Here is a 26907-nt window from a genome sequence, read left to right as displayed (position 1 = left end):
GCCATAAATATCATGATACCCGATACTATAATTCAATACAATACCATAAATACGATATACCATAAATACGATACTGGTATATTAATCTCCAGTAGTAATAACATAAAAAAACATTGTTTAAAGCCGAAGACGGTCTCAAAAGCTCCGCAACTTAACGCCACTCGCTGTGAGCGCTGCGCAGCGCATTGCGTGCAGACAGCATGTAACGGAGCGGAGCAGCGCGCTCTCTTGATGAAGTATCGGTGCAAAAAATATGCAAAAGCATATCGTTTTTAACGTACGGGTACTTGTTAGTATCGATACACCGTGCAACATTACAGCAGTAACCCGAACCCCCCAAACGCTGTCGACATCTTAACGCTGATTGGCCAAGACTCCACACGTCCCATCAAAGATGTTTTATTACGAAGAGCACATCATATTATCTCCGTGTCTCACTCCAATCTCATAAACGCCGGCCGCCCAGTTGCCCCCCCCCCCCTCCCCCAAAAAAACCTCTTCGGATCTACACTATTCACGTGAATTACCTATTTTGATTTAAAAACGGCGAGTTAGCCGAAAGGTGACAAGTTTGCAGGTATGAATATACTTTACCAGTCTGGACATTCCAGACGAGTCAAATATTAAATAAAGATCAAAATATTAACGATCAGTTATACACGTTTCTAAAAGTTGTATCTCCTTAAAATGGTAACACATGGATCATCTATGCAACATGAAACTCTTACAACCACATACCATGAGCAGGAGAAATCACTTTAAAATAGATGTAATGAAACCAACACTTCATGAAGAGACATTTATTAGATCAGTAGAATACATCATCGCCACAATCATCATGCCAAAAAGCAGCAGCAGCACTTCATTTCCTCACTTCCACTGTATGTCCAGACTCATGCAGTGAGCCCCTATATGTTCTCTTTACAGTGATGATCTTATCATATGCTCGTCTCCATTAAAAGCTCTAAAACTCTGGTGGTGTTGAGCTCGTCTTGTTAGCCAGACATTACTTTCTCAGGGGCGACTGCAGCTGTTTCTCATCTTCCTCCGTCACGGCTTCCAGAAGCAGACGAGGTTTGCAAACACACGCTGGAGGTCCTCGGACGTGCTGGTGGCGCGTTGCTCGACTGGCATTGTTGTTCATTGTTAACAGGTTCATGAACCTTTATATCTACAGTTAGATCATGTTTCAATCTTTATATTTTTTTAATGAATACCTACCTCAGGAATGATCAATTATACAGTTGAGTCCTAACAGAAATAGTATTTACATCTTTGAAATACTTAATATTGTGTACTGAATAAGCAAACGACAGAACAACGGTGACAACACCAGACTAGTATATCATTATATAGCAAAACAGGAACACTACAATAGTATTCACATGCACTAATACAGTGTCATACATTATAGAATTTATATTTACATCATGTTCACAGCTACACTACCATTCAAAAGTTTGGGGTCATCCAGACAATTTCGTGTCTTCCATGAAAACTCACTTTTATTTATCAAATGAATTGAAAATTGAATAGAAAATATAGTCAAGACATTGACAAGGTTAGAAATAATGATTAATATTTGAAGTATTAATTTTGTTCTTCAAACTTCAAGCTCAAAGGAAGGCCAGTTGTATAGCTTATATCACCAGCATAACTGTTTTCAGCTGTGCTAACAGAATTGCACAAGGGTTTTCTAATCAGATATTAGTCTTCTAAGGCGATTAGCAAACACAATGTACCATTAGAACACTGGAGTGATCGTTGATGGAAATGGGCCTCGATACACCTATGGAGATATTTCATTAGAAACCAGACGTTTCCACCTAGAATAGTCATTTACCACATTAACAATGTATAGTGTGTATTTTTGATTAATGTTATCTTTATAGAAAAAACAGTGCTTTTCTTTGAAAAATAAAGACATTTCTAAGTGACCCCAAACTTTTGAACGGTAGTGTACATTCCAGGTTTGTATTTGTGTGTTTTGTCTAATAAGGATAGTTATAATCAGATACACACATGTGTATGTGTGTTACATGCAGTGACTTTAAGTTGTGACACTGCGCCGCATGTGAAGACTATGATTATGAGGAATTAAATGTGGAAGAAACATATTGTATTGATAATGGGTTATTGCTCATTGCATTCGATATGAAATGCATGTAATATTGACCAATAATGATAAATATATTCCAGTCTAACTACGGTATCTGTGATAACACAATTATCTTAAGAGATTGGTCCTGGAAATCAGATTAATCAAACCAAGGAGAAAAGGCCTGCACATGGGAAGACATTCTCACAATGTACATCATTGTATATCAATAAATACACATAGTGGAAACAAATCAAATCAACATTAAAAAAAACTCAGTCTGACATTTCATGCATTATTGATATGTAAAATTATAAAACCTGACTTGGTTTGAGAAGCTTATCTAAGGCGCAGACACACCGACTCGTACACAATCTCTGTTTCCAGACTTTATCTTAAATAAATGTTTATCTGGGGAACAACATAAAACAACAAGACGACTGCAAGCCATTCCCTTTCGACGGATGAGACACCACAAGACAGTATTTACACATCTTAGCTACATCGCTGTACTTGTTGTCAAATGGTGAGTTTCTTGCAGTGCTCGGGCCTTTTTCTTTCTCGTGTTGATGATTCAACCGTCTGTAATACCTCAAATGACCAAATATCCCAAATTGTGCTTTCCATGAGCTCCACTTATATGTTGTGCTTGGAATGCCACTGCAAGTCCACTTACTCTCAGGACTGTTTTCTTTTTACAATCCCACCTACTCATATTTGTGAAGTAAAAAAAGAAAAAGAAAGTTATTTATAGGTACTTAGTTTCACACTGATAGACGACTTACTAGCATGCCATGAGACAATGCCATTGACATCTCAATGTGGAATCGGTCATGTCGGTGGGGTGGCGTGTGTCTCCAGTTCTTGTGCTGCTTGACACAGTGCAGTGTTCAGGCCACACAGGCCAGCTGAGATAACATGCTCAAATGGTCTGCTGTGATACAACTTCCTGTTTCCTGCAGTCCTCCGTACGGCCGCCCTGTAAACATCGATGCCCACGCACAGAACACACCCGCCGGCTGATCAGGAGTACCACCATTGACCACTTTAACTTTTCCATCCAGTCTTTGTGGAGTAGGTCTGTATCTCAGGATGAAGGAGAAGGGTGGTGGGTAGGTTAATCGGGGTTACAGAACAAGGTTGTGGTTTGAGTGTCAAAAGTCAAGGGTTAGAGGTCAGACACTGCGGGGGGCCCTCTCGAGTTCATGGGTCCTGCGGTTGCGTCCCTTCTGCCTCTCCTGTAGGTGTTTCCATTTGGCTGCCTGCCCTTGAGCATGCGCGTGAGTGCGAGGGTTCACAACCTTCTGCTGCTGGTGGTGGTGCTGCTGCTGGTGCTGCTGGTGGTGGTGTATTTGCACTTGCTTCGCCAGGTGAGCTTTCTGCCTCCTGTGCTTTCTCTCTCGTTTCCATACCTGCTCACAGAACTCGTCCACACTGCTCAGAGTTGGGTGATTGACCAGAGACAGGAAGTCTCTGTACCACAGCTTCTGATTTGGGGTTCCTTGAGGCGGGGGGAGAGCCCGCGCAGGGATGACGGCTGCGGCAGCTTCATCCCGATGTAGCAGGTCCTCCAAGCGTTCGGTGTCAATGACCTCCAAGGTCACCTTCAGAAGCATCTGTATGAAGCCGTGCTCCACCGCCTGGCACAGATAGATCCCAGAATCCTTCTTGTCGAGTGTGCGAATCAGTAGGCCCTGGTCCGTGCGGATGAAACGCTCTTCTGATACGACCTACAGAATGATAGAGTGGCAGTGATAGAGAAGGAGTGAAGGACAGAGCGATACAGAAAGTATATAACAAATGTAATACATAGAAAATACCTATTTCAAACTGGCAGTTTTGATGACATAAAATCTATTTCAATAAACCATGGTATCAAATAATGAAAAATGATTCGGTATTACCAAAACATATGTTCATTAGGAAGCACCATCCATGCTTATTCAGATTGTATTGGAGTATGTCAACACAATAGTGTGAGCTGAGCTATCGACTCCTACCTCGTGTTTGCGGTCCTCGGCAGAGCGCTGGTACTGCCAGTGCGTCAGGGCTCTCTGGGATTTGGGACGGCACTCCAGAAACGTGCTGCTGTTCTCCACGCCGTACACCGTTTTATCTAGGAGCGTCGCCTGCCCACTTAACTCGTCTGCAGAGAAATCAGAATATGCTCATCACCAAGTTTGTAGCAGTAAAGCTTATGATTTTTGCAGTTCGTTGCAGATTGAATGTTATGCTCTAAAACCAGATTGTTATATTTTCAATTTATCTCTGTTTTACATTTTTTTGTTTTTTTCTCTGAATGAAATGTAAAACACTGCCTGCAATAGGAGCCAGCTGTTTTTGGGGGGTTCAACACAGTCACGTAGGTGCGTGTCAGGTCAGTGTTCTTGTGTCTGATTTGACTAAGTCATGATGGAAATGTTCAAATGCAAACTCTGGTGAGATTTTCGAAATATTGTTCCCTCCTCATTTCCTCAAAACACTTTAATCTTTGCTTCATAGAGTGCTGTGTGTGCTTTTGAACTGGGACCTTGAACAGGGCCGTGGAGCGGAGGCTTGGCGACAAGGAGGAGGCTCGGTGTTAATTACAAGCTGCACATGGACCGACTTTAATCTTCACACCGCCAGACGCACTTAAAACACACGCGTTCAACTGGCTTCTCTCGTGTTTTCACATCGGGAAAGGACAGCAGCCACGTTGGGACAATTTATCAAAGAAGAAATACATTCTTAAAGCTAAAGTTCAATATGGCATTTGGAAATTTAATAAAGTATCACACATTGCCTTGACTTTACGATATTTCTTTTAGAAACACATTTTATTCTCCATTCTGTACCCTGGTGTTGCAGATCTGGGCATTGTGTGAGTGGGTCTCCATTCCTGATGTCTTGCCTCCTTGTTCTCCTGCAGAAACACAAATATAAACACATTCATGAGTCAGCAGACACACCGGCGTCCTTGTACGTGTGTGTGTGTGTGTGTGTGTGAGTGCGTGTGTGTGCAGGGAGTTTGTGTGCAGGGAGTTTGTGTGTAGGTGTGTGTTTGAATGTGGTTTCAATGTGCAGCAATAGTGGAGGCCAACACGAATAAATACACTAGCAACAGGAAGCCCATAGCATCGTAGAAAAGCTTTAATTACAGGGTGTGTATGATGGAGGAATTGAAACCTACTCAAACATTTCCGCCTGTCATTCTTCTGGGTTGCGGATGCAAGAAAGAGAAAGTTTTAAGTAAACTGTAAAACATAACCTTAAGGATAAGAAACTATGGAAGCACGAAAGCAAACTGATAACTCCTCCCCTCTGCTTCCCATCGCCCTGACCCAGTGTCGTTTTTTGTTGTTAACTAGAGATAAGAGTTCACGTTGGCTGTCTTATGTTTGAATGTCGAAGTCTGGAGTCCAACTACCAGCGAGAACAGGATGCTGTGCAGCTAGCATTCAAATCAATAAGCCCCATGGAGCTATGAGTGGGAGGCTGCACACAAGTACACACATACAACCATACGACCACTAACCTCACCCCTGGTTCACCCAGGCAGCCTCCAGGCATCCCTGACTTTGGATCTCATGTACGGTAAACACATTAGGCAGGTTACATTTCTGGCTCTCTAGTAGAAACACGACACACAACCTGAGGGTGTTTTGGCAAATACACAAAGCCTGCACTCGAAGTGGGGCCTAGCTCCAGCCCTGAATCACAGGCTGACTGCACATGTCCTCAATCACTATGTGAAAAGCCTTCTATATCATTTAGTTGTACCCTGGTTAAAGATAGTCATTCCTAAACAGGCACGACTCAAATATGTATTGTACATTGTGCATGTTTATATCTGAAGCAGGGTGCTCTAACCAAGTGGAAAACACAAATGTTGAGGTTATTCTTTTCCTATGAAGAGTAAATCCTAACTGTGCTACTTGCGGTGTGTTCATTTATCCAAAATATGGGTTCAATTAAATGTGTATATCTCGCCTGACGCATTAAAGTAATGACGTTGTTTGGAGGCATCATCAAACCTGCTCAAAATTCTGAGGCTCTGTCATCGTGGACCAGGCAGCTTATGAAACACAAAGACAGGTTGGCGACATGACCTGAATGTGGAAGTAAGCGGTCAGTACCTCTTAGCCATGGGAAAGTATCTGGAGCACTTGGTGCCATCCCATGCGCAGTACGGGTCCCTTGCCAGGCAGCACTCGGCACAAGCCTTCCCATAAACTTCACACCGGTGCAAAGGCATCTGGGACACGCCGATGTCTGAGCCCAGATACAGTTGTTGCTGTGAGGGTGAAAGAGAAAGAGACTTTACATATACAAGAGTGTATGTCTTCAGAGCGTTATGTTGGGATTAGCGGTTTGCTTTGAGTAATACATCGATGTTCGGCTCAGCTTTTGTGTTTTCTCAGTGAAAGTACAAGTCAGGAATGTGGACCGACGATATTCCTACAGATGCACCTACCCACCTGTCAATTCGCCCTCTCGTTTTGTCTCTACCTGCAATTTAAGATAATGAGCTAACTGTTGTTGAAAAGCCAACAATTGAGATCCGAGTGTTTCATCTTCACGTGTTCAAAACAAGCGCGCCTTTGTTCTGAGCTCTGCCGAGCAGCAAGGTGTGCCACCTATGAGGAACCGCTCTTACTCACTATGAGACACTTTTTCATTATGCATCACATCTCTAAATGTGTCTCACCAATGCGGTCCAGGAGGCTTATATCCAGCCTTCACTGGGCGCTTTTAATGAAGTAAGATTATTTTCAGCGTAATCTTGATATGAGTTTAAGATCTCCTCTCGGCAAGAGTGCTGCAATAGTTGTATTTGACAGGATAGGAACGACAATCAATACCTGTTTTGTTGAAAGTTCCATCACTGTAATGACTGTTGGCTCCTGCAATAAACAGAAACATGACAACAGAATGGATTAGACAACGCCCGCTGGTTCCACCATCATTCTTTAACCTTTAGGAAAATAACCTACTCTGAAGACAGTCATTTCTTCCAATAGGACTTCCTCCAGGTCATGCCAGGAGCCTCTGGGGATGGATACCACCTTCAGTATCGTCCCCATGTCTAACACACAAAGGAAGCACACATGATACAATATATTACAATAAAGAATCAGTAACGTCAGCATAATATGGTAAAATAGCAAACTGTTTGGGATATGAAATACAATATTAGATGAGCTAGTAATACAATATAACATAATATATAGAATAGCACTTGAATAAAACATAGAATAGTTGGAAATAGGTCACATTTACAGTATGTATTTGAAAGTATACCTGTGCCGATGAACATGACGTCGTACTGCCCGTCTTCTGCTTCTACTTTGTCCACCACAATCTGGGTGAACTGGTAGTCCACATCAGTTTTGACTATGATTGGTCGATTGTTAATGGGGTAAATAGCGTTGAACATTGCTGGGTGGCTTCTGGCAAACGTTACAACTTCATCAGGAAGGTCCTTGGTTGAATCAAACCCTCCAAACGTCTTGCTTGGGCACTGTAATTACAATTTCGGGCATAAAGTAGGATTAACTTTCAAGCTCAGTTCATAACACACTGACATCCCAGTTAATAGTGTACTGCACTCACTGTGCCGGGCCGCGGGTAGGGAACACGTCCCTGGAAGGGCACCCACTGATAGTTGGGTCCATCCCTATGTGCGTAAGGACCCAGGAACACCCTCCTGATGTCTGTCATGCTGTACATACACACAGCTGAACCTTTGAAGATGTTGCTAATGGTGCAGGAAAAGAATATTCAGTTAAGGAAACGTCCTTGTTGAAAACACGGGTCAATCCGTGATTACAGGCCAAACTATTTCCATGACAGGCGTAGTACCTGGAAGTGGTAAATACTGCGTAGATGATCGGGCTCTTAGGATCCTTTGTGCTCATGAGGAAAACATCCTCTGAAAGCCAAAGAGAGGACAATGTATATTACAGACGCGTTCACTACGGGCGAGATTGCATTTCATCTTCAGGGAGAAAACTGTGAAACACATTTTAGGGTGCAGAGCAATCACTCACGTAGTTCATCAAAGTGTGTGTCGATTCCATTACTGCCAGGCACGGAGCAAATAAGTCGCGCCTTCAAGAAGGTGGTCCACTTATTTACCAGACTCCGGTGACCTCCCAGGTCATTCTGTTGGCCAATCACATGCACAAGCTGAGCAGGGAAATACATTTATTTGGAACTCACATAAATATTGCCGTTTTATTTTCTACAGTTCGTTTCCCTAATATACTAATATATCATTGAATGTTTAAACAAAATGTTTCATGTTTTTGTTTTGATATGAAACTAAATGTCACTAAAATAATAAAATGAGGTTGATAGAGGACTTGCATAATCTTATTTCATACTTTCATACTGCTGAGCTGAGAGTATGCTTCATTGCCCTCTCGTTAAATGAGGTGTGGTGTTCCCTGGACGGCTGCATATGGAGCATGAGAACTGCCGACCCTATGCAGTGGTTGATCTCATTTTCTCCCGCTTACTCCTTTTAGAGCATACTGTGGATTCTGTTTTGTCTTTTACAAAACCAATGTGAAAAAAACACCAAAAAAGCCCTTCAAAGTTTGGTTAAAGTGTTAATTAATTAAACTTGTCAAGGTGTATCAATGCATCTGAAGCAGATTAGGAGTCAGGGAAACTACATCCACCAGGGTCTTATCATTAAAGTAATATCATATGATATTACTTTGTTGCTATTGTACATTATTGCCTTTGTTGGTCATATGACTGGAAACTTGTGAACTGTAGTAGATTTCAATAGTCTTTACATTGACCGATTCTTTCCACTAAATATGTTTTAACCTTAAAAATGTAACATTGACAAATCAGTGTTTCCAGAATACACCGTACAGTTTATGAACATCTGTGCAGGATGCCCTTTCTCTTAATTACTTAAGAGGCCTGTCAATCAACCAAACAGCCCATGAATTTCCAATCGATAAATAATGGATTTTTAGATGCTGTGTCTCTAAAGTACTTTATGTCCCAACACACACCCTAATAATGTGTGTGTGTGCCTCACAGTAAAGTGTTTCCAAAGCATAGCACACAAACACAGAGGCACAGAGCGCTGGATCATAAAAACATATCCCACTTTGTGTTGATTTATGACACTAAATAAGATGTGCCCAGATATGCATAGGCCATAATTAATACCACGTCTTGCTGAATGGATGGCTTGTCTTCCGTAGAGCAAAGCAGCTTCCTGACAGACCGGGTAACGGGAGATTATGACAGAGGCACAACATGCAGCTATAGGCAGTTGACGTTGACATTACTCGCTGATCTGCAGTCAGCCTGGTGGAGTCCTGCTTGATGAGTGCGAGTGGAATTTGAAACGCGAAAGCTGATACGAGGCCAGTGATTGACAGCATCTTTGCCTCTCAGGTTCTAATGACATTTAACATTTATCTCAGGTTTCTGTCTTCGGGGGCTAATTGTACCACACACAACAAATCCCATTCTTCTCCAGGCTAAAAATAATCACAGATAACAGCCCCTGAAACCGGCCATTATGAAAGCCACTCAGACACCCGTCAAGTGTTTTTCCAGATACAGAAGCTATTTCACATTACGTCGGTGTGAGAGTGTGTGTGTGTGTGTGTCTGATTTTGTCCTTGTGAGAGCTAGCTTGTGTGAGTGTGTGCTTGAATGAACATGTCTCTGTGTGTTAATGTGTGTATGCGTACTTTGCAGAGCTGCCCGATGCGAGCGTGTGTGGCCTTCCCAGCGTGCTCTCCGTCTATGGCGTTCTCTTTGAAGAGCAGGTAGATTTTGTCATCTTCTGGGTTGTCGCTCTCTGGAATTTGATGAACGCCCACAAACCTGGGATCTGCAACAAAGAGGGACACACTTTTGAGGTGAAGTAAATCAATGTAAGTATCAATTAAATGATGAGGTATCTCAAAGTATTTATTTATTTTGTCCTTTTGAAATAAAGTTTAAGTGCCTGACAATAAAAGCATTTAGTATTAACGATCACACAGACGGGATAATAAACACAAGATCAAAAAGTACAGCAACTTATGGGTAAGCCTTGATTTACGAGAGGTACTCGAGGGCTTCAGCATGCAGAGCCTGTGAGGTAATAACAACTTTTATATTGCATTCTAAACTCCACCTGCAGCCCGAGGAAAGAAGCCAACACTGGAGTAATCTGCTTCTTGCACTTTGTTTTGGTTAGAAAACCAGCTGCCATGTTTTGAGCCATGCAGAAAATGCAGGATTATAATGTTTTTATAACTAAGACGTATTTGTGATGACACATACGCTTGGATTCATTTCTATTGTATTATATAACGTGTTTCTTTCAATAGAAAATATAAAATACTTTCCAGAGACAGCTCCAAGGTAATTATTTTCTGGGACAATAATGTACCAAGATTACTTGGTTTTACTTTTATCTCAAATTAGAATAGTTTTGTGACAGTCTCACATCCATTGAGCCCAGGTGATCCTTTAGGCGAGTTAGTTTGCTGAGACCGTCATGTTTGACAGGTAATAAGTGGGTCAAGATATTTAAACTATAAATATAGAGGCCTCATGGTAGCACATAGAAAACCAAAGAGGACATTTAATATGAAAGCTTCAGTCTGGATAATGCATTTAAGTTTATTTCAAAATCAAGGACCCAAAAAGTATTGCATATTTGTAACTACTCTAAAGTGATTTCTCTCTTCTCTCTCACCATTGAGCCATCGTGAGTCATGTTGTTCCGTCCTGATCGGGTGATGCTTTCCAAGAGTCCGAAAGATGGCAAAGTCCCGCCCCATGAAGTCAGCTGATGTCCCAGCATACAGTTCTCCATCTGAAAGTAAGAGGAGTGAAGTGTGTTAGTTTAGTACCACCGGATGAGAAAACATTCTGACGTGATTTCCCCCCAGTGACCCGGGTGTAGCGGTCTCAGTACAGGTAGACAGTCCAGAGAACATACAGACACTGATGGACGGGACGGACATCGGGAGTGTGAAATTGACATTAACACATTTGGCAGACTGAGAATGGAGGCAGGGGAAGGGAGAACGGATGAAGAGACACATGAGGAGGGACAGGACAAAGGTGTAAGACAAGGGGAGTACATAATAATGGTGGTGAGTGGAGAGAGAAAGGGGAGAGGATATGAAGGGTGATGGGCTGGAAAATGGCCATCTGCTAGGTTAAACGGTGCGATATAAAACAATGTGACTGGAAATAATTGGGGGTAAAGAGGAAAGACATGCTCACATTATTCTGCTTTATTTGCACACAAAAAATTGGATTTAGTACAAAGAAAACTCAATAAAGCGTTATCTGCCATGCACGCCCAGCATTTAAGGACGTATATTGAGATTGAAATAGAGTTTGCAGTTCTGCCAATGATGGGGTTCCCAGCATGTAAATACAAACCACAGCGCTGATGCACTGGTAATGAATGACACGTACGTTTATTCACGTTTACTTTAAACCCAATATATCTTCTGAAATTAAAGAGCGAGCCAGAGGGTGTTTTCAGGACTCCCACGTTTTAAAATATGACCTTATCTTAAACTCACCAATTAGCATGGAGGCGGTGAGTAACTTGGGATCATAGGGACTCTTTCCTCGGCCATTTTCTACAAGAGCATCCAGTTTGAACACACTGTCCTGGACATGGAGGGACAGAAAGTTACATGATTTGCAGTAAAATTGTAAAATGAATTAAGGAGGCAAAGTATATAAAGAAATAAAGAGTTCATTCAGGATGTATATGTAAGGAACCAGTTGTGCTGTGACATCCAAGTTGAGAGAACATTACAGTATTTTATTAAAATGAGCATTGTAACAACCCACAGAATCCTAAGGAACAGAATGTGGACAACATTTGTCAAAAGATTTCAGTGAATAACAATAAAATGTGATCAAAAGACATTTTGGTTTTAAATTATACCTTAATATATTATTTTGCTTAAAATGATTTGTTTATAAAGCAATTAAAAATATGATGTCATGCCATGCAGTGTGGAAAACATGTTTTAAAAACAAATATATCATTTCCCCCCGGTATATACTACAGGAAAGGATTGAGAATGAAAACAATAAATCTCATCACTCTGGTGACCTCGACACTCAGGCAATCCATCAGATGAGTTACATCTACATTTCTAGATTATGATCTATGAATAATTAATAGATTTTCTCTGAAATGTGAGCCTCTAATTCACTGTAAATAGCCGTCTAATGAATAGGAAACGCACATAAGTCTGACTCAGTGACATTTGGAGGAGAAGAAAGCAATCTCATGAGCTGCTACTGAAATGAACAAACACACACACACACACACACAAAGCATTTTAAAATTAGAGTGATGACTTGAAAATCCAGCAGACTATGAAACTAAATGATTTTTATGTGCTTAGCAAATCATCAGAGAATGCAATCACACCCGACTCCACATCATCCTTCACAACTTTAAATACCTAAACGTTACTATGGCATGAAACTTGCTATAGCTTTTATATATTGCTAAATCTAAATGTGTGTCTGTACCTCTGGTTTCCTGCCGACCTCCAGGTAGGAACAAACCGGGTGGAAGGCTCCCGTCCCGCACACATACAGATGGGTCTGGTTGAACGGCTGCAACACCTTTATGAAATTCGAGCACTCCCTCTGATGGATCAAAGACAGATAATAGATCAGGCTGGGTGGGAAATCCACCTTTGACACAAAGCAGTTTTAAATTCACAGTTTTGACAGTCTTTGGTGCCATGGTTGTCCAAAAGCCAGTTGTGATAAAGTGGGGAAACAGCTGAGGTCAGACCTCACGGAGAGCACAGGTCACAAAGGAACATCAAACACTTATAGAGAAAACACTATTAATGATAACAGAGAGCAAAAACTACTGGAATTCTCTGGACAACGGCCTTTATAAACTGTGCCCGGTAATATTTCTGATAATAATATTAGGACCAGACGAAGCTTTTCTAGAGAGTGTTTCTCTCTAAACTCACTGACATCTTTCACTGCTGACCTTAGAGTTTCTGCACATGCTTTGTAATTTCCCATGGAATAATTTTGAAATCCATACGGGTGGGAGTTAGACCGTAGAATAACAAAAGAGGCAGTCTGCAAAATTCAACCGCATAATCCTACTGTTCAACCAATCACTGTAAAGCAGGCCGGCGTTGGCCTGCTGTCTTTCTGTCAGTGGTGGTCTCGAGTCTGCATTGCATTGGCCTCTTGCGTCTTTGTTTCATGATTATTGTAGACAACAGGCATCTGTATTTGTTGGATGCATCGCTACATTGCCACATGCCATATTTCCTCGCGCTCTGCTAGCACGTGTCTGAGCAGAAATGACCTCAAATAAAACTGGATGTGTCATCACATATTCAAAAAGGAAAAAAAAATAAAAATAGTCCCACAAATTACGCATGACTAAGTTCATGTGGCTTTAGGTCATGAGCACATCGCAGCCAGTGCTTGCGTAAGCGTTTGTTGTCGTCCAAGCAGCTGTCTTTGCCTTGATTTAAATGTCTGCCTGCGTGGCCGTATCGGAGTAATGGACATCATTGTTCCGAGCAATAACACACTACTGTAAGTAACTGCGTGATATCTTTGCACATTGTTAGCTCAGAAAAGTGTATATTCTTGATGCCTCTCATCCCTCTGAATATTTAGAACCATGATGCAGACAAGAGGACTCAAACCACACAGGTGTGACCAACATGTTACACCTCATATGAAACAATGTCAAGTATTTGGTTTAGTTTTAGATGGTGTCACAACTCCGAGGAAGTGAGCGCAATACCTGACACTAGATGTGCAGGAGTATGCACAGCATCTATTCAATTATGTTTCCATTATTTTGCTAGGTTAAGGACGGTATTTTCACCTTTCACACCCATCAATCTGCTTCTTTCCTCTCAGCTTTATCTCCTGAAGTGTTTGCTTGCAGGACATCAGGAGACACCAGCTGACTCACTCCACATCTCTCTCCAGCTCCCTTTAATGCGCAGTCTCCTTCTACTCTATAAACAGAAAGACCACCCCTCAGGGCGCCTTATTCATCCACGCCACAATGTTTACCGAAAGCACACAAAGGACTTCATAACGCTTCAAATCAGCCACACAGAAGGGCAGTAGAGCTTGGCCAATGCCCAGGAAGCAAACGGAGAAACAAACAGCTATGACATGATTTTAGATTCCAGCATATTGCCAGAGGCTGCAGTGAAAATAGAATTCACAACACAGTTTAAATGGCGCAAAGACAACCCCTCCGTGTGTTTACAGTTTCACCACACCATACAGGATGCTTTCAAACGGGCCTCGGCCGAAGGGAGATGGGATGCTTGGCTTGTCATGCAAAGGCTGAGTGAGGTAAGGAATCTGGCCCTCTATCTTAAGTGCACAACAGAGTTGTTTCTTTTATGTTAGATGCTCAACCTTTGAAGCTCATCGAATTATTTAAAGATTCATAGCCTTCAAAAATAAATACATTGTACATTTTTTTGAAGTCCCACATGATTATTTGTGTGTGCGTGTGTCAAATATATTACTGTAGGGCACAGGATAAGAATATTGCTCTTCATTATGTATCTTAGGGAAAGGTTTAAGTATGTTATTTTAACTGACTGACAGTGAAGACTAAAGTCTTAATAGGTCCAGTAGATCTGGCAGAAAGAACAGCAATTTCCCAGGCTTAGATGCCCAGAGGCTTGAGATTAAGGTCAAATGGTGGTCTCAGTCTTCAACCAGAACTACGGGGAGCTACAGAAGGCGGTAAGTTGTCCATGTGAAAGATTAAATGTCAACACAGTTGAATAAACAAGCTGAAAGATTTTTTTTTAATCACATATTGTTTAAGATTAAAGAGTCTCGTATATGGAGCACACATGCCATCCCAGAGCATCTTTCAGTGAGGTTTTCTCCCAGACCTGCACAGTTTCCATCTTTGCATCGCTCAAGAGAACAAAATCTTTTCCCAAACATCTGTGGGAGTGGAGGGGCACAGTGCTGAAACCTACTTTCATGATGTTTTAGCTCTTACCGAGATATCTTTTCCTGCCCACTTGCATTCATCTCTTCTGGTGGGAGAAGCCAGCCAAGGGATCTGCAACACAAACACAGTTCCCGTGCATGTTGGAGAAGAATCAGCACCCTTCCCCTCAAATTAATTTAACAAAGTGAGTTCATACAGCTACTGCTTGTGTGCATGCGGGTTAAAGAGGTCACTATGCTATTTGTTATCCACTTTGTTTCAGTTTACTCCATTATTAATCCAGGTGTGCAGAGAGCAGCTAACATGCCTGGCACAGCGTGTGATCGTGTGCGACAGCCCTGGTCTGAAATATTCAGGAGGCTCTTTTCTGTAGAAACAGAAAAGAAAGTCCCGAGATACCTGAGCCCCTGACTGGCACTCTGGTTGGAGACGTATAGTCAAGGCAGATATTAAGTTGGTCAGAAACAAAAACAAAAACAAACTTAGTCATTCTGAACTAATGAATGGGTGAAGCCACCAGACAATCAAACAATGGTTGTACCTGTGCGTAGTCTCTGCTGATATTGAGGAGGTTGAAGGAGAAGATGTGGTCCTTGGCTCCCACAACAAGTCTTCCTTTCTCCTCATCTAGCAGGAAGGTGTGGTAAGCTGAACTGTTGGCCAGGCCTTCAAACGTCACAAGGTTGTTGGACTCCAGCATGTCTGCAAAGCAAAATGGCAGGAAAAGTGATGATCAGCATGATAGGATAATCACTTTGTGAGAATCATAGCAACTGAAAGAAAACCCACTGGGTCAATATGTATTTAAATTATTTCATTACATTTCCACGGGTGTCTGGAAGACACAGCCTTGGTTTTAGAAAGCTTTCAACATTTCCAACCACTTTGAATTGCTGTAACCACAGGTTCACCTCTCCATTCACGGGTCTGTCTGCTCTGCTGTAATGTTCCACATGCACAGAATAAGTAAAAGAAAATGTTACTTTATCAAAGTCTCCTTCAAAGCTTTTTATTTGTGTAAATGTTGTCGCTTCCATTCCTTTTACAACTTGATCTCAGGACTATAAATTGTAACACTTGGCCAAGCAAGGCAACTGACAGATAATGAAGAACCACTGCCAAGCCCAGTTGGCCTGGGTAGGTGATGCCAATGATCAAACTGTCTGCATGGGGAAGTGACCTTGGCCACGGCAGCCAAGCAAAAGTTGGTACGCTCGCAGTGGAAAACTGGGAGGAATATGTAATGTTAAATAAATCTGCAAATATTTCATTGTACAAACTGCAGGTCGACTCTCAACCACATGAGCTTTCCGAACACGTTACCATGGGCTACGGGCTCACGTTCTGCAGTGTAATACAACGGTCTGCCAAGTCCGGCAACGGAGGAACATTTGCTTTCACAGCGGAAAGCCAAACTTGTCACACATGGACAATGAGGATCTCATTACCGTAACGACCTCTGAAGGTGGCATTATGACTGTGGCATTATGACTATGGCATTATAACACCTTTTGAGTAACATGTGCATAGATATATACACACACACCCACACACATGCTCTGTCCTTCTCATGTTTTGTTTTCAGCCATAAAGTCTGACCACACTATGTCACCCTCCCATTGACTACTCACACAAAAGAGAGGAGAGTTATGGAGCAGAGGAGAACTGGTTCTGTTGATGCTCTCTTCCTCTCTCACTCTCTCGGGAGTAAATAGCAAATACGTTCATGAATGTTTTAGCTGGGAGAATGCCCCCCTCTCTGAAGTGTGTCAGAGCCCGAGAGAGTGAGAAACTGTACAAGAAAAGAAAATTGGAATAGAGGGGGCAACTGCTTTTACTCATTCAAAAACTCATATTTTAATAACAAATCAAAACATGGATCTTGAAAAGTGCCCAAAAAAGCATTGGCAGTAAAAAAAATTAATCTAAATGCATTTTTATAAATGTGATATCCATCTGTTGGCTTCTTAAGTCTCTTGTACTAGATAAAAAGACAACTATATGAGAAGATTGAAACCATTTTTAGTATTACAACAATGGGGACATTTTACATTATTTATTTACCATTTAACATTCGCCTAAGAGGAAAAAAAAATAAGCTGGATTTAAAAAGGGAAATGTGTTAAATGTTGAGGAAACACAGCTGTGGGAGACAAAGGAACAAATTTAGAGAACTTCTTGGTTCAAGTTAAAAACGTCCTTGACATTTTGCCTCCAAGACAAACACAAACCTTTACTTCACTGACGTACATGTATACGTGTGCGTACGTGCATGTACATTCACGTGAATGCCGTGCTCACATGTACACACAGGATGGGAGTATACAATGGGTTGACATTGTGTCTTTATTGTTTTGGTGATGTAGATTTCCTGTGTGGATTCCTGGGCACCTTTAAGCATGAACTCATAATACTGTGTGAGCCAGCTGGAGAAGGAGACATAAAAACCTGACTTAATAATGACATGAGGATTGAAAAGTATTATTGAACTCATAAAGAACAGATCTAGTCTTTAAGCATTAAGATGTCATGAGACTTGTTCCAAACCCAAAAGCAGATTATTAACACGACACCATTTATTGTATGATCCAATAAATGTTTCCACACATTTACAGTATCAACTTTATTGGGAGGATTTTATTGTGGTATTAGTTACAATCTCTCAATGTATAAATTGTGTTGCACAGCTACTTTAAGAATAGCCAGAAACTCAATGTCATCAAAAGTTGCAGTAAAAGTGTTGCATAGTACAGTCCATGCTGTGTCCCAGATGGATGCTGCATCGTAACCGTGGTGATCAATCATCAGTGTAAGCCCTTCACTGACAGCACAATAACACTTGCGTGCTACCTCTGACCCTCTGGCATCGACACCAGTGCTGCGTTTGTGTTTGGGAGAGAAAGTCAGAGAGAAGACATCCTTCACATACAACAGTTTCACTTGTGCTCATGGAACTAGGAGACACTTTTGGCTTTGCATATTGTAGAAAATTCAAACGTAGTGCCTGACAGCCCTCAAGATAATTATATACAAACACAGATACAATGGTGTACGTGTAATTTGTTTATAATCTGTTTATCTAAAGGAAATACGAATGATACACTAAATAGCAAGGGGTCAAGGAGCTGTAGGGAAACTGTACAGACGTGATGACCACTTCCCTTCTTCGAAAACCACATCCCAGTATGAGAGAATGGAGAACAGCATCACCACATGCACCCACCACACTTCTCTGGTCTGTGAACATTTTCTATGAGAATTGTGTCCATGGCAACAGACCATTCAACAGAGACTACTGCTAAGTTATTAAAAGCTATCCATCCAGAGTCAGATACTCTATGGGCATCGTGTGTGGATCTGTGTGTTTATGGAGCATGCTCTGATGCGTGTTATTGGAAAGAAACCTGATGTTTCCGAGCCACGCCAGAGGCAATAGCCTCTACCTGTCTGAACTGGTGTGCCCTGTGGTTAAATGTACAATGGTTAACACCCTGTTCATGGATAAAGCTATACTTATTTTTATCCTAATTATCCTTCAACTTTAAATATTTTTCCTTCAAAATAGTTTCAATGCAATGGACGCTCTGTGACAAAGTAATAATCATTAGAATAATTATTATTATTATAGTAATAATAATGATAATAATAAGACTCTAATGTTCTACTTCATAAACAATGCTTGGCTGTATTAAACGAGATATATACAAACAAACTGGCAGAAACACAGAAACAGGAGAAAAGCCAAATGTGTGGCCTGTAACAGGTGTCAGCTGTTGCCCTGCCATGTTTTACGAATGTTCTCTTCTGGCCCGTAACTGTTGAGGTAGGGCCGTTAAGAATCCTCCCGTTTGGTCCCTTCCTTTCTCCTTTCCATTCTTTTTCTCCCTCCTTTTATTTTAGTAAAACATATTTGGCCAACTACCTCCCCTCACACACACTATCTTTCTCACCAGTGCTATTTTCTCTTATGGTGAATGTGTGAGTTGGGACAGAGAGAGACGAAGAGGAAGAAGAAAACATGGAAAGTGAAAAGTGAAAGAGACAGAGAAAAGTGAGAGAGCGATAAGGGGGAAGAAGGAATGGATGCAAAGAATCAACAGTCCCATGTGAGACTGATAAAAATAAACTCTTTTACCCTACATTCTCTCTGTCTTTCTCTCCCTCAACTGGAGGGCAGAGAGTGATATCTAAGTGCTCCCTCAGAAAAAGCAGGAACACGTTTTAACAATTACCCACGTGTGGCCGCACTGTATGTGGGAACACCAACGTGTGGCCCGGCTTCAGCAGCCTCACTGGCTTCATATGGGTGTATGATTGCACACTGACAAAGCACAACGTATCCCTGTGTCACTTTAAGTGGATACAGTCACCGATTCATCCCACGCCAGAAGGGAAACACCACTAAGCTTCAACAGTCAAGTAATTTGTTCAGCATCAAGCAGAAACAGCCTCTCAACCTCAACTCACACATATTGCAGGCCCATCTGCACACTTGCCTGGTTTGGCATGAAAGGCGATCGCCTTAGAAGATATTTTGCAGTAACATTTTTGAGTTACATATGTAAATGTAAACTTTATTAGAATCATAAAATATGACCTTTACATTTAACCCATTCAAAGCACCTAGGAGCAGTGCGCTGCTGTGAAGTGCTCGGGGAACAACTGGAGGCTGAGTGTTTCCCTCTAGCCAAGGATTGAACAGTCAGCCATGTTGCGCAAGGACAACTCGCTCTACCGGCTGAGCTACATCTGTCTTACTTATTTTATTTATGGCTGGGCAATAATAATGTAATTTATGATTTATATGACATGGTCTTTCTCTGTAGTCAAACCGTTTCATTTCATGCTGTTCGTAGTTAAAAAGTAATTGCTGAAATTTAGTTCAAGACAGTTCTGTCTCGTTTATCAGAGTAGTAACACGTTTACTGCATGTCAGTTTGATCATTTTAAATGTGATTAGAATTCGTACTGATGTTGGAAAATGTTATTGTCATATTGATTAAAGCAATTTACAACACAGTATCCCCGTTTGTCAGCCATTAGCCGTGAACAGTGTATATTATGTTAGCAGACCAGGGACACGCGGTCATGGGAGGCATGCGAGGCAGAGCCTGTCATCATAAAAACAAATGATTAAATAAATATTAATATTTATCTACATGGGGCTGCACGGTGGTGCATGCCTCACAGCAAGATGGGCCCGGGCAGTCGGTGTGAAGTTTGCATGTTCTCCCCGTAGCAGTGTGGGTTCCCTCCGGGTTCTTCGGCTTCTTCCCAGTCCAAAGACATGCAGCTCAGGTTAATTGAACTTTAAATTGCCCGTAAGTGTAAATGTGAGCGAGTCTGTCTATATGTACCCTGCGATAAACTTGTGACCAATGTCAGCTCAGATCGGCTGCAGCGCCCCGCAATCCTGAATAGGATTAGTGGTTCAGATAATGGAATGTAATGTATTTCTGATCTGTGCTATAAACGTAATTTCTGTATGCTTCCAATCATTTCAAGCATTTTAATACTCTAAATCGCTGACTTTGGCTCTTCCTTTTCAAACAGAGAGGTGACACGCGAAGTGACGCAGCATCATCTTAGGTTGTGCATCCCTCACAAACTGGGTTGACTGCATGCCTTTTGGTTTCTTATTTGTAGGCACTTTTATTAAATGTTCTTTGTTTCAAGAGAATAGGTTGTCTATTTCACGTATGTGTAGAACTTATTTAGTTTTACCGATAGATATGTTAGTCAATAGTGCAGTGAAAAAGCAGAGGGGGGGGCAAACAGTACCTCTTCCTCAAGGAAGGGGGCGTGAGAGAGCCCACAGGGCCGGTTCTGCTGTTGTTCTTCTTAAAGCTAAAAGAAGATAGGAGGACTTTTACAACAGAGACATGGAGAATTGTCTCCAGAAAGATAGATGAATGGAATTTATTTACAAGTAAAGGTAGGGCCATGCATACACTGCAGGAGGCTATACATTTGTATTTGTATTGAATAAATATGAATTGTGGAATTGCGATGGCAAATTAAAAGCACAGAGGATGCAGACAAAACTTGCTCTGAGCCGCTTTAAATTGGTGGAATCAAATATGTACCGTACCTATGTGTGTGTTTAACTAATGCCAATATGAAATACAACCAATAGTCAATGTGCAAGTTGCCAATTGAATGGAGATTTAAGCTCCTCTATTGGCTTCATATATTTGTTAATCTGACTGAATGAGTCAGTGCCTCACCAGATATGAACCTCACCCAACGTCACTGAAGCAAAGGCATCTTACTTTGGAGCTGGTACAGATGACTAAGTCAAATGACTACAAAGATTCCTCGATGAGCCTCTGGAGAAACAAGTTAAAAAAAACTGAACATGTATGCAGTTGTAGGGAAACAGACTATTCAGAACCTGAGAAAGCCTCCAAACACCCAGCTCCCGAAGTGTGTAGGATACCTTCCCATGACCATTCAGAGTTTATCCTGTCCACACCCCGAGAAACCCAACTCCACTCCGAAGATTCTTAACGTGCTTATGGATTAAAGGTCTTTAAGAGAACTTCTCCATTCCCCAACTCTGATTAAAAGCCCATTTGCAGCACAATGAAAACAAGAACAACACACAAACAAAAGCAGCTGAATGCATGACTACTAAAATGAGGAATTTTGTAAACAGTGAACCAAGGCGTTACTGCTGTAGTTTCAATTGTCCTGGCTCTTTTCTTCCTTGGTTTTCAAGAGTTAGCATTGTGTTGTGATGCTTTGAATGCATTTTCCTGTGTGTGTGTGTGTGGGGGGGGGGGGGGGGGGGGTAAGTTGGTGGCTCTAATCAGAAAAGGGGTGGACAGGTCGAAGGGAAGGAGAAGGGAAGAGAAGGGTACTTTTGGCAGTACACACATTTGCATCCTATAAACCTAAAGTTCCCCCTCTTTCCTTCCCAGGACAGCAAACTACATGTGTTTTACTTCTTGTGCCCCATAAACTTGCAAAGCCATATGGATCTCTGTTAACTCTTACCCGGCTGCGGGTGGAAATCAATGTCATATAAATGTCAAACAATAATATATAAGAAACTACTTAATTTATGGTGGTGGGGTGAACTGTAAATCCACAGCCTCCCACTATCTCATCATCACCCAGTCACTTAGTTGTTGATACAGTTGGACCTTAGCTCTTGTTTAGGTAGCCATGGGGTACCATTGTGATCGTTCCCCCTACTCCACTGCCCCTCCACCCTTTCAAAGATGTGTTGGAATCTCCTGTGGTTCAGCAGAAAGTGTGTGTGTGTGTGTGTGTGTGTGTGTGTGTGTGTGTGTGTGTGTGTGTGTGCTTCAGAGAGTCTAACAGTGTTCATTGAGGGGCTCATACTGTGGGGGAGCAGGTTCACGCCTTCGATATAAACACTTTCCTGTTGTGCGTTCATCGGATAAGTCATCAGTAGAGTAAAAAACATGTTTCATTTGGACACACAGATATTTTCCCCATAATTCCAGTGACCTGTAGGGGTCAGAGTTCCTTCACCTCACAGTCCCAAGTGTCATTGATCAGATATTCCCAGCTCCCTCCACTTCTCAGGCTGTCTAAGCAGGCACTGCTCTGTAATTCACCACCGTGGATCATGATTCCCTCCTTTCCATGAGTAAATCTGAGTCTGCTTCACCTGTCACAAGGGTAATAAATATTGTACATGATATAAATGTTTCATAAAGCAATAATCCCATGTCACTTGCCTAATGGGACCTACAATGGATAATGTTTGATAAAATTCTACAGTATTATATGAATAATATTTTAACTACATTCCAGGCAAGAACATCATACCTGCTCGACATCATGTAGCTAGAATTCCTCAGCCAGATACGGTGCCAAATATCATCACCGCCAGCCAAAATGCAGATGATGTCTAATGAAAATATTGAATGCGGAAATGACAGCCAAATAACCAAGCTGCTACCTGAAGGCCTTGCTTCTAATCAAGATATCACTGCATGGGCGTGTTTCTCCAACTGACAGCATGTTGTTTTAAGTGACTGATTTGCTCACAGGTATCATTAGCTAACTACAGATGGCCATGCATCTGTGTGTGTAGTTATGTGTGTGTGTGTGTGTGTGCGTGCATGTTGTGTGTATAATTATGGATCTCCCAGTGCCGAGCGAGAACAAATTATCTTTAGGAAAGCCATCTGCTGAAACAGACCTGCACCATTCATCCTGAGTATAATTACCATGCAGGAAAGAACGCAGCAATGAACTGACATCCAGTAACCAAAAAAGGGGGGAGAGAGGGATGAATGATATTTGGCACCACTTTTCATTGCTTAACTGATAACAGCATAACAGCAGTTAATCGAAACAGGGACAGCGAGACAATCAGGGAGACTACTGTTGTAAACAATTTAGTTGAGATACATTCGGCAAATCAAGGCTCTTTCCTAAATACCACTTAACTGCTCTCGTTTTGACATAAAAGGTGCATGTAGTAAATTATTTCCATTAATTACTATTTATTATTCCCAGTTTGATTGATTTACTGAACCAGTTTAGTCTGTATTACAACAGTGCCATTAGGTTCTCATGAAAACAACATGTTTTAAGTATTTTATAATATTTGAAATACTGAACATTAAATGATCATGATCTAGGTTCTGGGACAGGGATGTCTATGTGTTCAGATTGTAAAGCACTCTGAGACAAATTTGTAATCTGTGAAAATGGGCTATACAAATAAACTGAATTGAATTGAATATCTAACGCAGTATAAAACAGATTTCATGTTCAGAAATGAATTTTAACTACCTGAATAAAATCCTAATAAAGCAACGGATATGCATTATTGCTTCACAACAAAACACATACATCCGATGAGCCTTGATGCTCTTCTTGTTTCATCTCAGTTAGCTTTGCTGGTATTTTTAGAGATAATCAAACATAAAGTATCACTCTACCTCACATATATAGGATCTCAGAGTTGCTAAAACTGCTGTAGACAAGCTTTTCTCGTTTCTTCATGGGCCCACCACATGCGATTTGGGGTTTTAAAGCTACATGATCAAGAGGCAGCATTAGGACAAAGACTAATTCAAACCAAAGGTGAAGCGCTGAAACATGTAGGGATTTACGATTCGTGACAGAATACACAAATGCAAGGAACTCACCTTTATAGGACAGTTTTAGCCGGGGGACGTTGTTCTCGGTCTGTTGGGCTCCGCTGCCCTCTGTCCTGAGCAGAACCACCCAACACAGCAGCATAATGCTGCCCCAGAGTGAGCCCATGCTCCTGGGGCAAGAGCAGCCGGAGAGGTCCTTTAAATATACGCCTCCAGTGCGGTCAGGCTCAGATCTGGTTTGCTAAAAGAAATGTTCCTGTTGTCCAACGATTATGAATAAGTACTGGTGGGTCAGTCCAGACTGGTTCTCAGCAGGTCTCGTCTCCTGCCAAATCAAAAACTCTTTCCTGTTCCAGGGGTCAAAAGCCAAAATTAGAGTCCAACTCCAGTGGAGAGAGAACCTGCAAAGCAGAGTTGAGGGTTATGTGTCAATGTCACTGCAAGTTAGCCTCCCACAGCAGCAAGTCCACGGTAAACTGAACCAAGCCGAGCACAAAGAAGAGATCTTCACCGGACTCAATACTTGGAAGAGTGAGAGGAGCCGGGTACAACAGCCATATTTTTCTCTCCTGGTACCTGAGCAGCATGCAGCTCTTTCTAAAGAGCCATCCAGTGTCACCGAGTCTCTACCTTTCGCTCAAGACAGAACAAACAGGTCCAGTTTGTTTCAGCTGTTAATCCAGTTTGCTTTGCAAGTACAATCGGCTCTGACTCTCTCACATTCAAACTGATTTATGTCTCCCTCCCTCTCCACTCAACGCTGCTCTGGACTAGTTTAGCACCACTCAGCGCAGCTCTGCCCTGTCCCCACAGCACAAGGCACACAGTGCAACTGAGAACAGCTGAGGCGGACAGCATAGTCATAGAGACATGGGGGAGAGACATGGGGAGAGAGAGAGGGAGGGAGAGAGAGAGAGAGAGAAGAAAGTGCAGAGTGGGGGAGAGGGTGAGAGGGAGCAAAGAAGGCATGAGAGAAAAGAAAACAGTGAGAGCTAAAGTAATAGGAGAGGTAAGTTAAGAGGAGCATGAAGGCAGTCAATTCTTAGAACACTCAATCTTAGTCACAATTTTAGATTTAGATTCTAGTATAAAAACTCTTAAATATAGTAGGCCTACACTAGTTTTCAACGTTCACCAACAATTAACACAACTGAGAGACACAGCACAGGAGTTCGAATCTGAATGAAATAAATCCTTGACATGGTTAACCACATACGTTATCTTCTGTGTTCAAATCTCTTCAGCTTTCACTGTTCCTTCCCTCTAGCCTTCACTGTGCTCAACATTTACTTCAGATTTTTTTCATACATATCTAAAAAGTTTATGCATGATGAAAGTATACATGTTTGCTGTTGGAAAAGGCTTTAATCCCTTCTGTTGTGTCTTTATTGCACCGTTCCTTTCTTCATCCGTTTATTTGCTTCCCTTTTTATTTCAATATAATAATATTTCCGAGAAGACTTTATCATAAAATACTTTTTATATAATTTATCATTGCACTTGTGGTCAAATGTATTGCACTATAAGTCACTTCAGAAGATTCAATGGGTCGTGTTGTTAAAAGTCAGATAATGTTGCCAGGAAAAAACAGTAACAGTAAATAATATAAGCGATTCCATTACATAAAGGGATCATTTTATTCTCCGCTGGTTGAAGAAGCCAGACAGTGGGCGTGCCAAGAGACGGCATGCTATTCAACCGGCTCCTTTGCGATGTAAAACATCAGCAATCTACTTGGCCCGAGTCTGATGGATGAGTGATGAGGTTGACATTACAGTAGCTCATGATTAAATGGAACTATCTGGACAACAGACAAACACACCTTGTCAGGCCACCGAAGTGGGCAAACACAGCAGTTCCTTGAATTCATGTTACTTAATCTTCAAGCTACAAAGTCGGTGGTATGGGTCGAAGTGGAACAAATCTCATTCCATGGAAAAAAACGAGAAACGTTCTAGTACTGAGCAAAGAACGTCATCCCCATCCCCGTACATAATTCCCAAATCTCTATTCACAACCATACAGGTCTCTACTGACACCAGGTCTTGGTGAAGACGTGTGTGTGACCAACAAAAGTAATCCACATTTTACATAAATACAAAAAACATTACCAAAACAGAGTAACAACAATACATAGTCCATTAAGTATAAAGGCAGATTGACTGGGCATTTATTGGCCACTCCATCATCGTCTGAAGGGGAGTTCCCCGTCTTTTCTCTGAAACCATCCCAAATGAGATGTCAATCTCACTCCAAACAGCAGACCCTCAGTGAGCCGATTCCTTCTCGTGGTGAATGATAATGACTTTTGTGCCAATGGGGTGGTTAAGACTTCTAACAGGCTGTATCCCTCTGGATAAAGAGCCATCAGACAGTGGGAGGAGAGCTGAACTAATCCTGCAGTGAGTGGATGGGCCTCACCGGTATGCTAATGTCAGCTGGCGCTTGGAGGTTCCAGTGAGTGGAGGAACAAGTGTCACGCCACAGTCTCTGCTTCCCAAACAGACTGGATTAGTGGCTGGAACGGACAGATCCTTTTCTCTGCGATGTGGGATTGGCAGTGTTGACGTACCAGTTCATTATTCCAGGGATCATGTAACACAATCTGCCATAACTGAGGCCAGACGGAGCGATTGTTGGAGGTGAATTAGGAATGAATGGGCCCTTGAGAATGGTACTCGCCTCTTCTCCTGGTCAGACACTTTCCACGTTGATAACTGCAAAGTGTTTTCATGCGAGTGATG

At 41.8% G+C, this 26907-nt stretch overlaps 1 protein-coding gene across 1 annotated transcript; it reads right to left on the bottom strand.

Moving 5' to 3' along the window:
- Positions 1 to 785: 785 nt before the first annotated feature.
- sema3ab (sema domain, immunoglobulin domain (Ig), short basic domain, secreted, (semaphorin) 3Ab) lies at positions 786 to 24894 on the bottom strand. The gene is made up of 17 exons (XM_056416298.1): positions 24212 to 24894; positions 15616 to 15776; positions 15123 to 15185; positions 12623 to 12742; positions 11650 to 11740; positions 10806 to 10925; positions 9808 to 9950; positions 8131 to 8245; positions 7943 to 8012; positions 7694 to 7838; positions 7382 to 7601; positions 7075 to 7166; positions 6943 to 6984; positions 6217 to 6374; positions 4936 to 5003; positions 4099 to 4244; positions 786 to 3828 (listed from the first exon to the last, which is right to left on the bottom strand). Exons 1-17 carry the CDS (start codon positions 24327 to 24329, stop codon positions 3274 to 3276), a joined length of 2427 nt encoding a protein of 808 aa, XP_056272273.1. The 5' UTR covers positions 24330 to 24894; the 3' UTR covers positions 786 to 3273.
- Between the last annotated feature and the right edge of the window lie 2013 nt (positions 24895 to 26907).

Source organism: Pseudoliparis swirei, chromosome 6 (assembly GCF_029220125.1).
Source record: "Pseudoliparis swirei isolate HS2019 ecotype Mariana Trench chromosome 6, NWPU_hadal_v1, whole genome shotgun sequence".
In the NCBI taxonomy this organism is placed as follows: domain Eukaryota; kingdom Metazoa; phylum Chordata; class Actinopteri; order Perciformes; family Liparidae; genus Pseudoliparis; species Pseudoliparis swirei.
This window is presented reverse-complemented; position numbering and strand designations above follow the sequence as displayed.

What these genes read in the sequence shown, in the direction of transcription:
- sema3ab (XM_056416298.1), bottom strand. Translation starts at nt 24,329, where the DNA reads ATGGGCTCACTCTGGGGCAGCATTATGCTGCTGTGTTGGGTGGTTCTG. An exon ending in CACCGCCTCCATGCTAATTG is followed by an intron (nt 10,926 to 11,649) that starts GTGAGTTTAAGA and finishes TCTTACTTTCAG; the next exon opens with ATGGAGAACTGTATGCTGGG. An exon ending in AAGAAATGACTGTCTTCAGA is followed by an intron (nt 6,985 to 7,074) that starts GTAGGTTATTTT and finishes TGTTTATTGCAG; the next exon opens with GAGCCAACAGTCATTACAGT.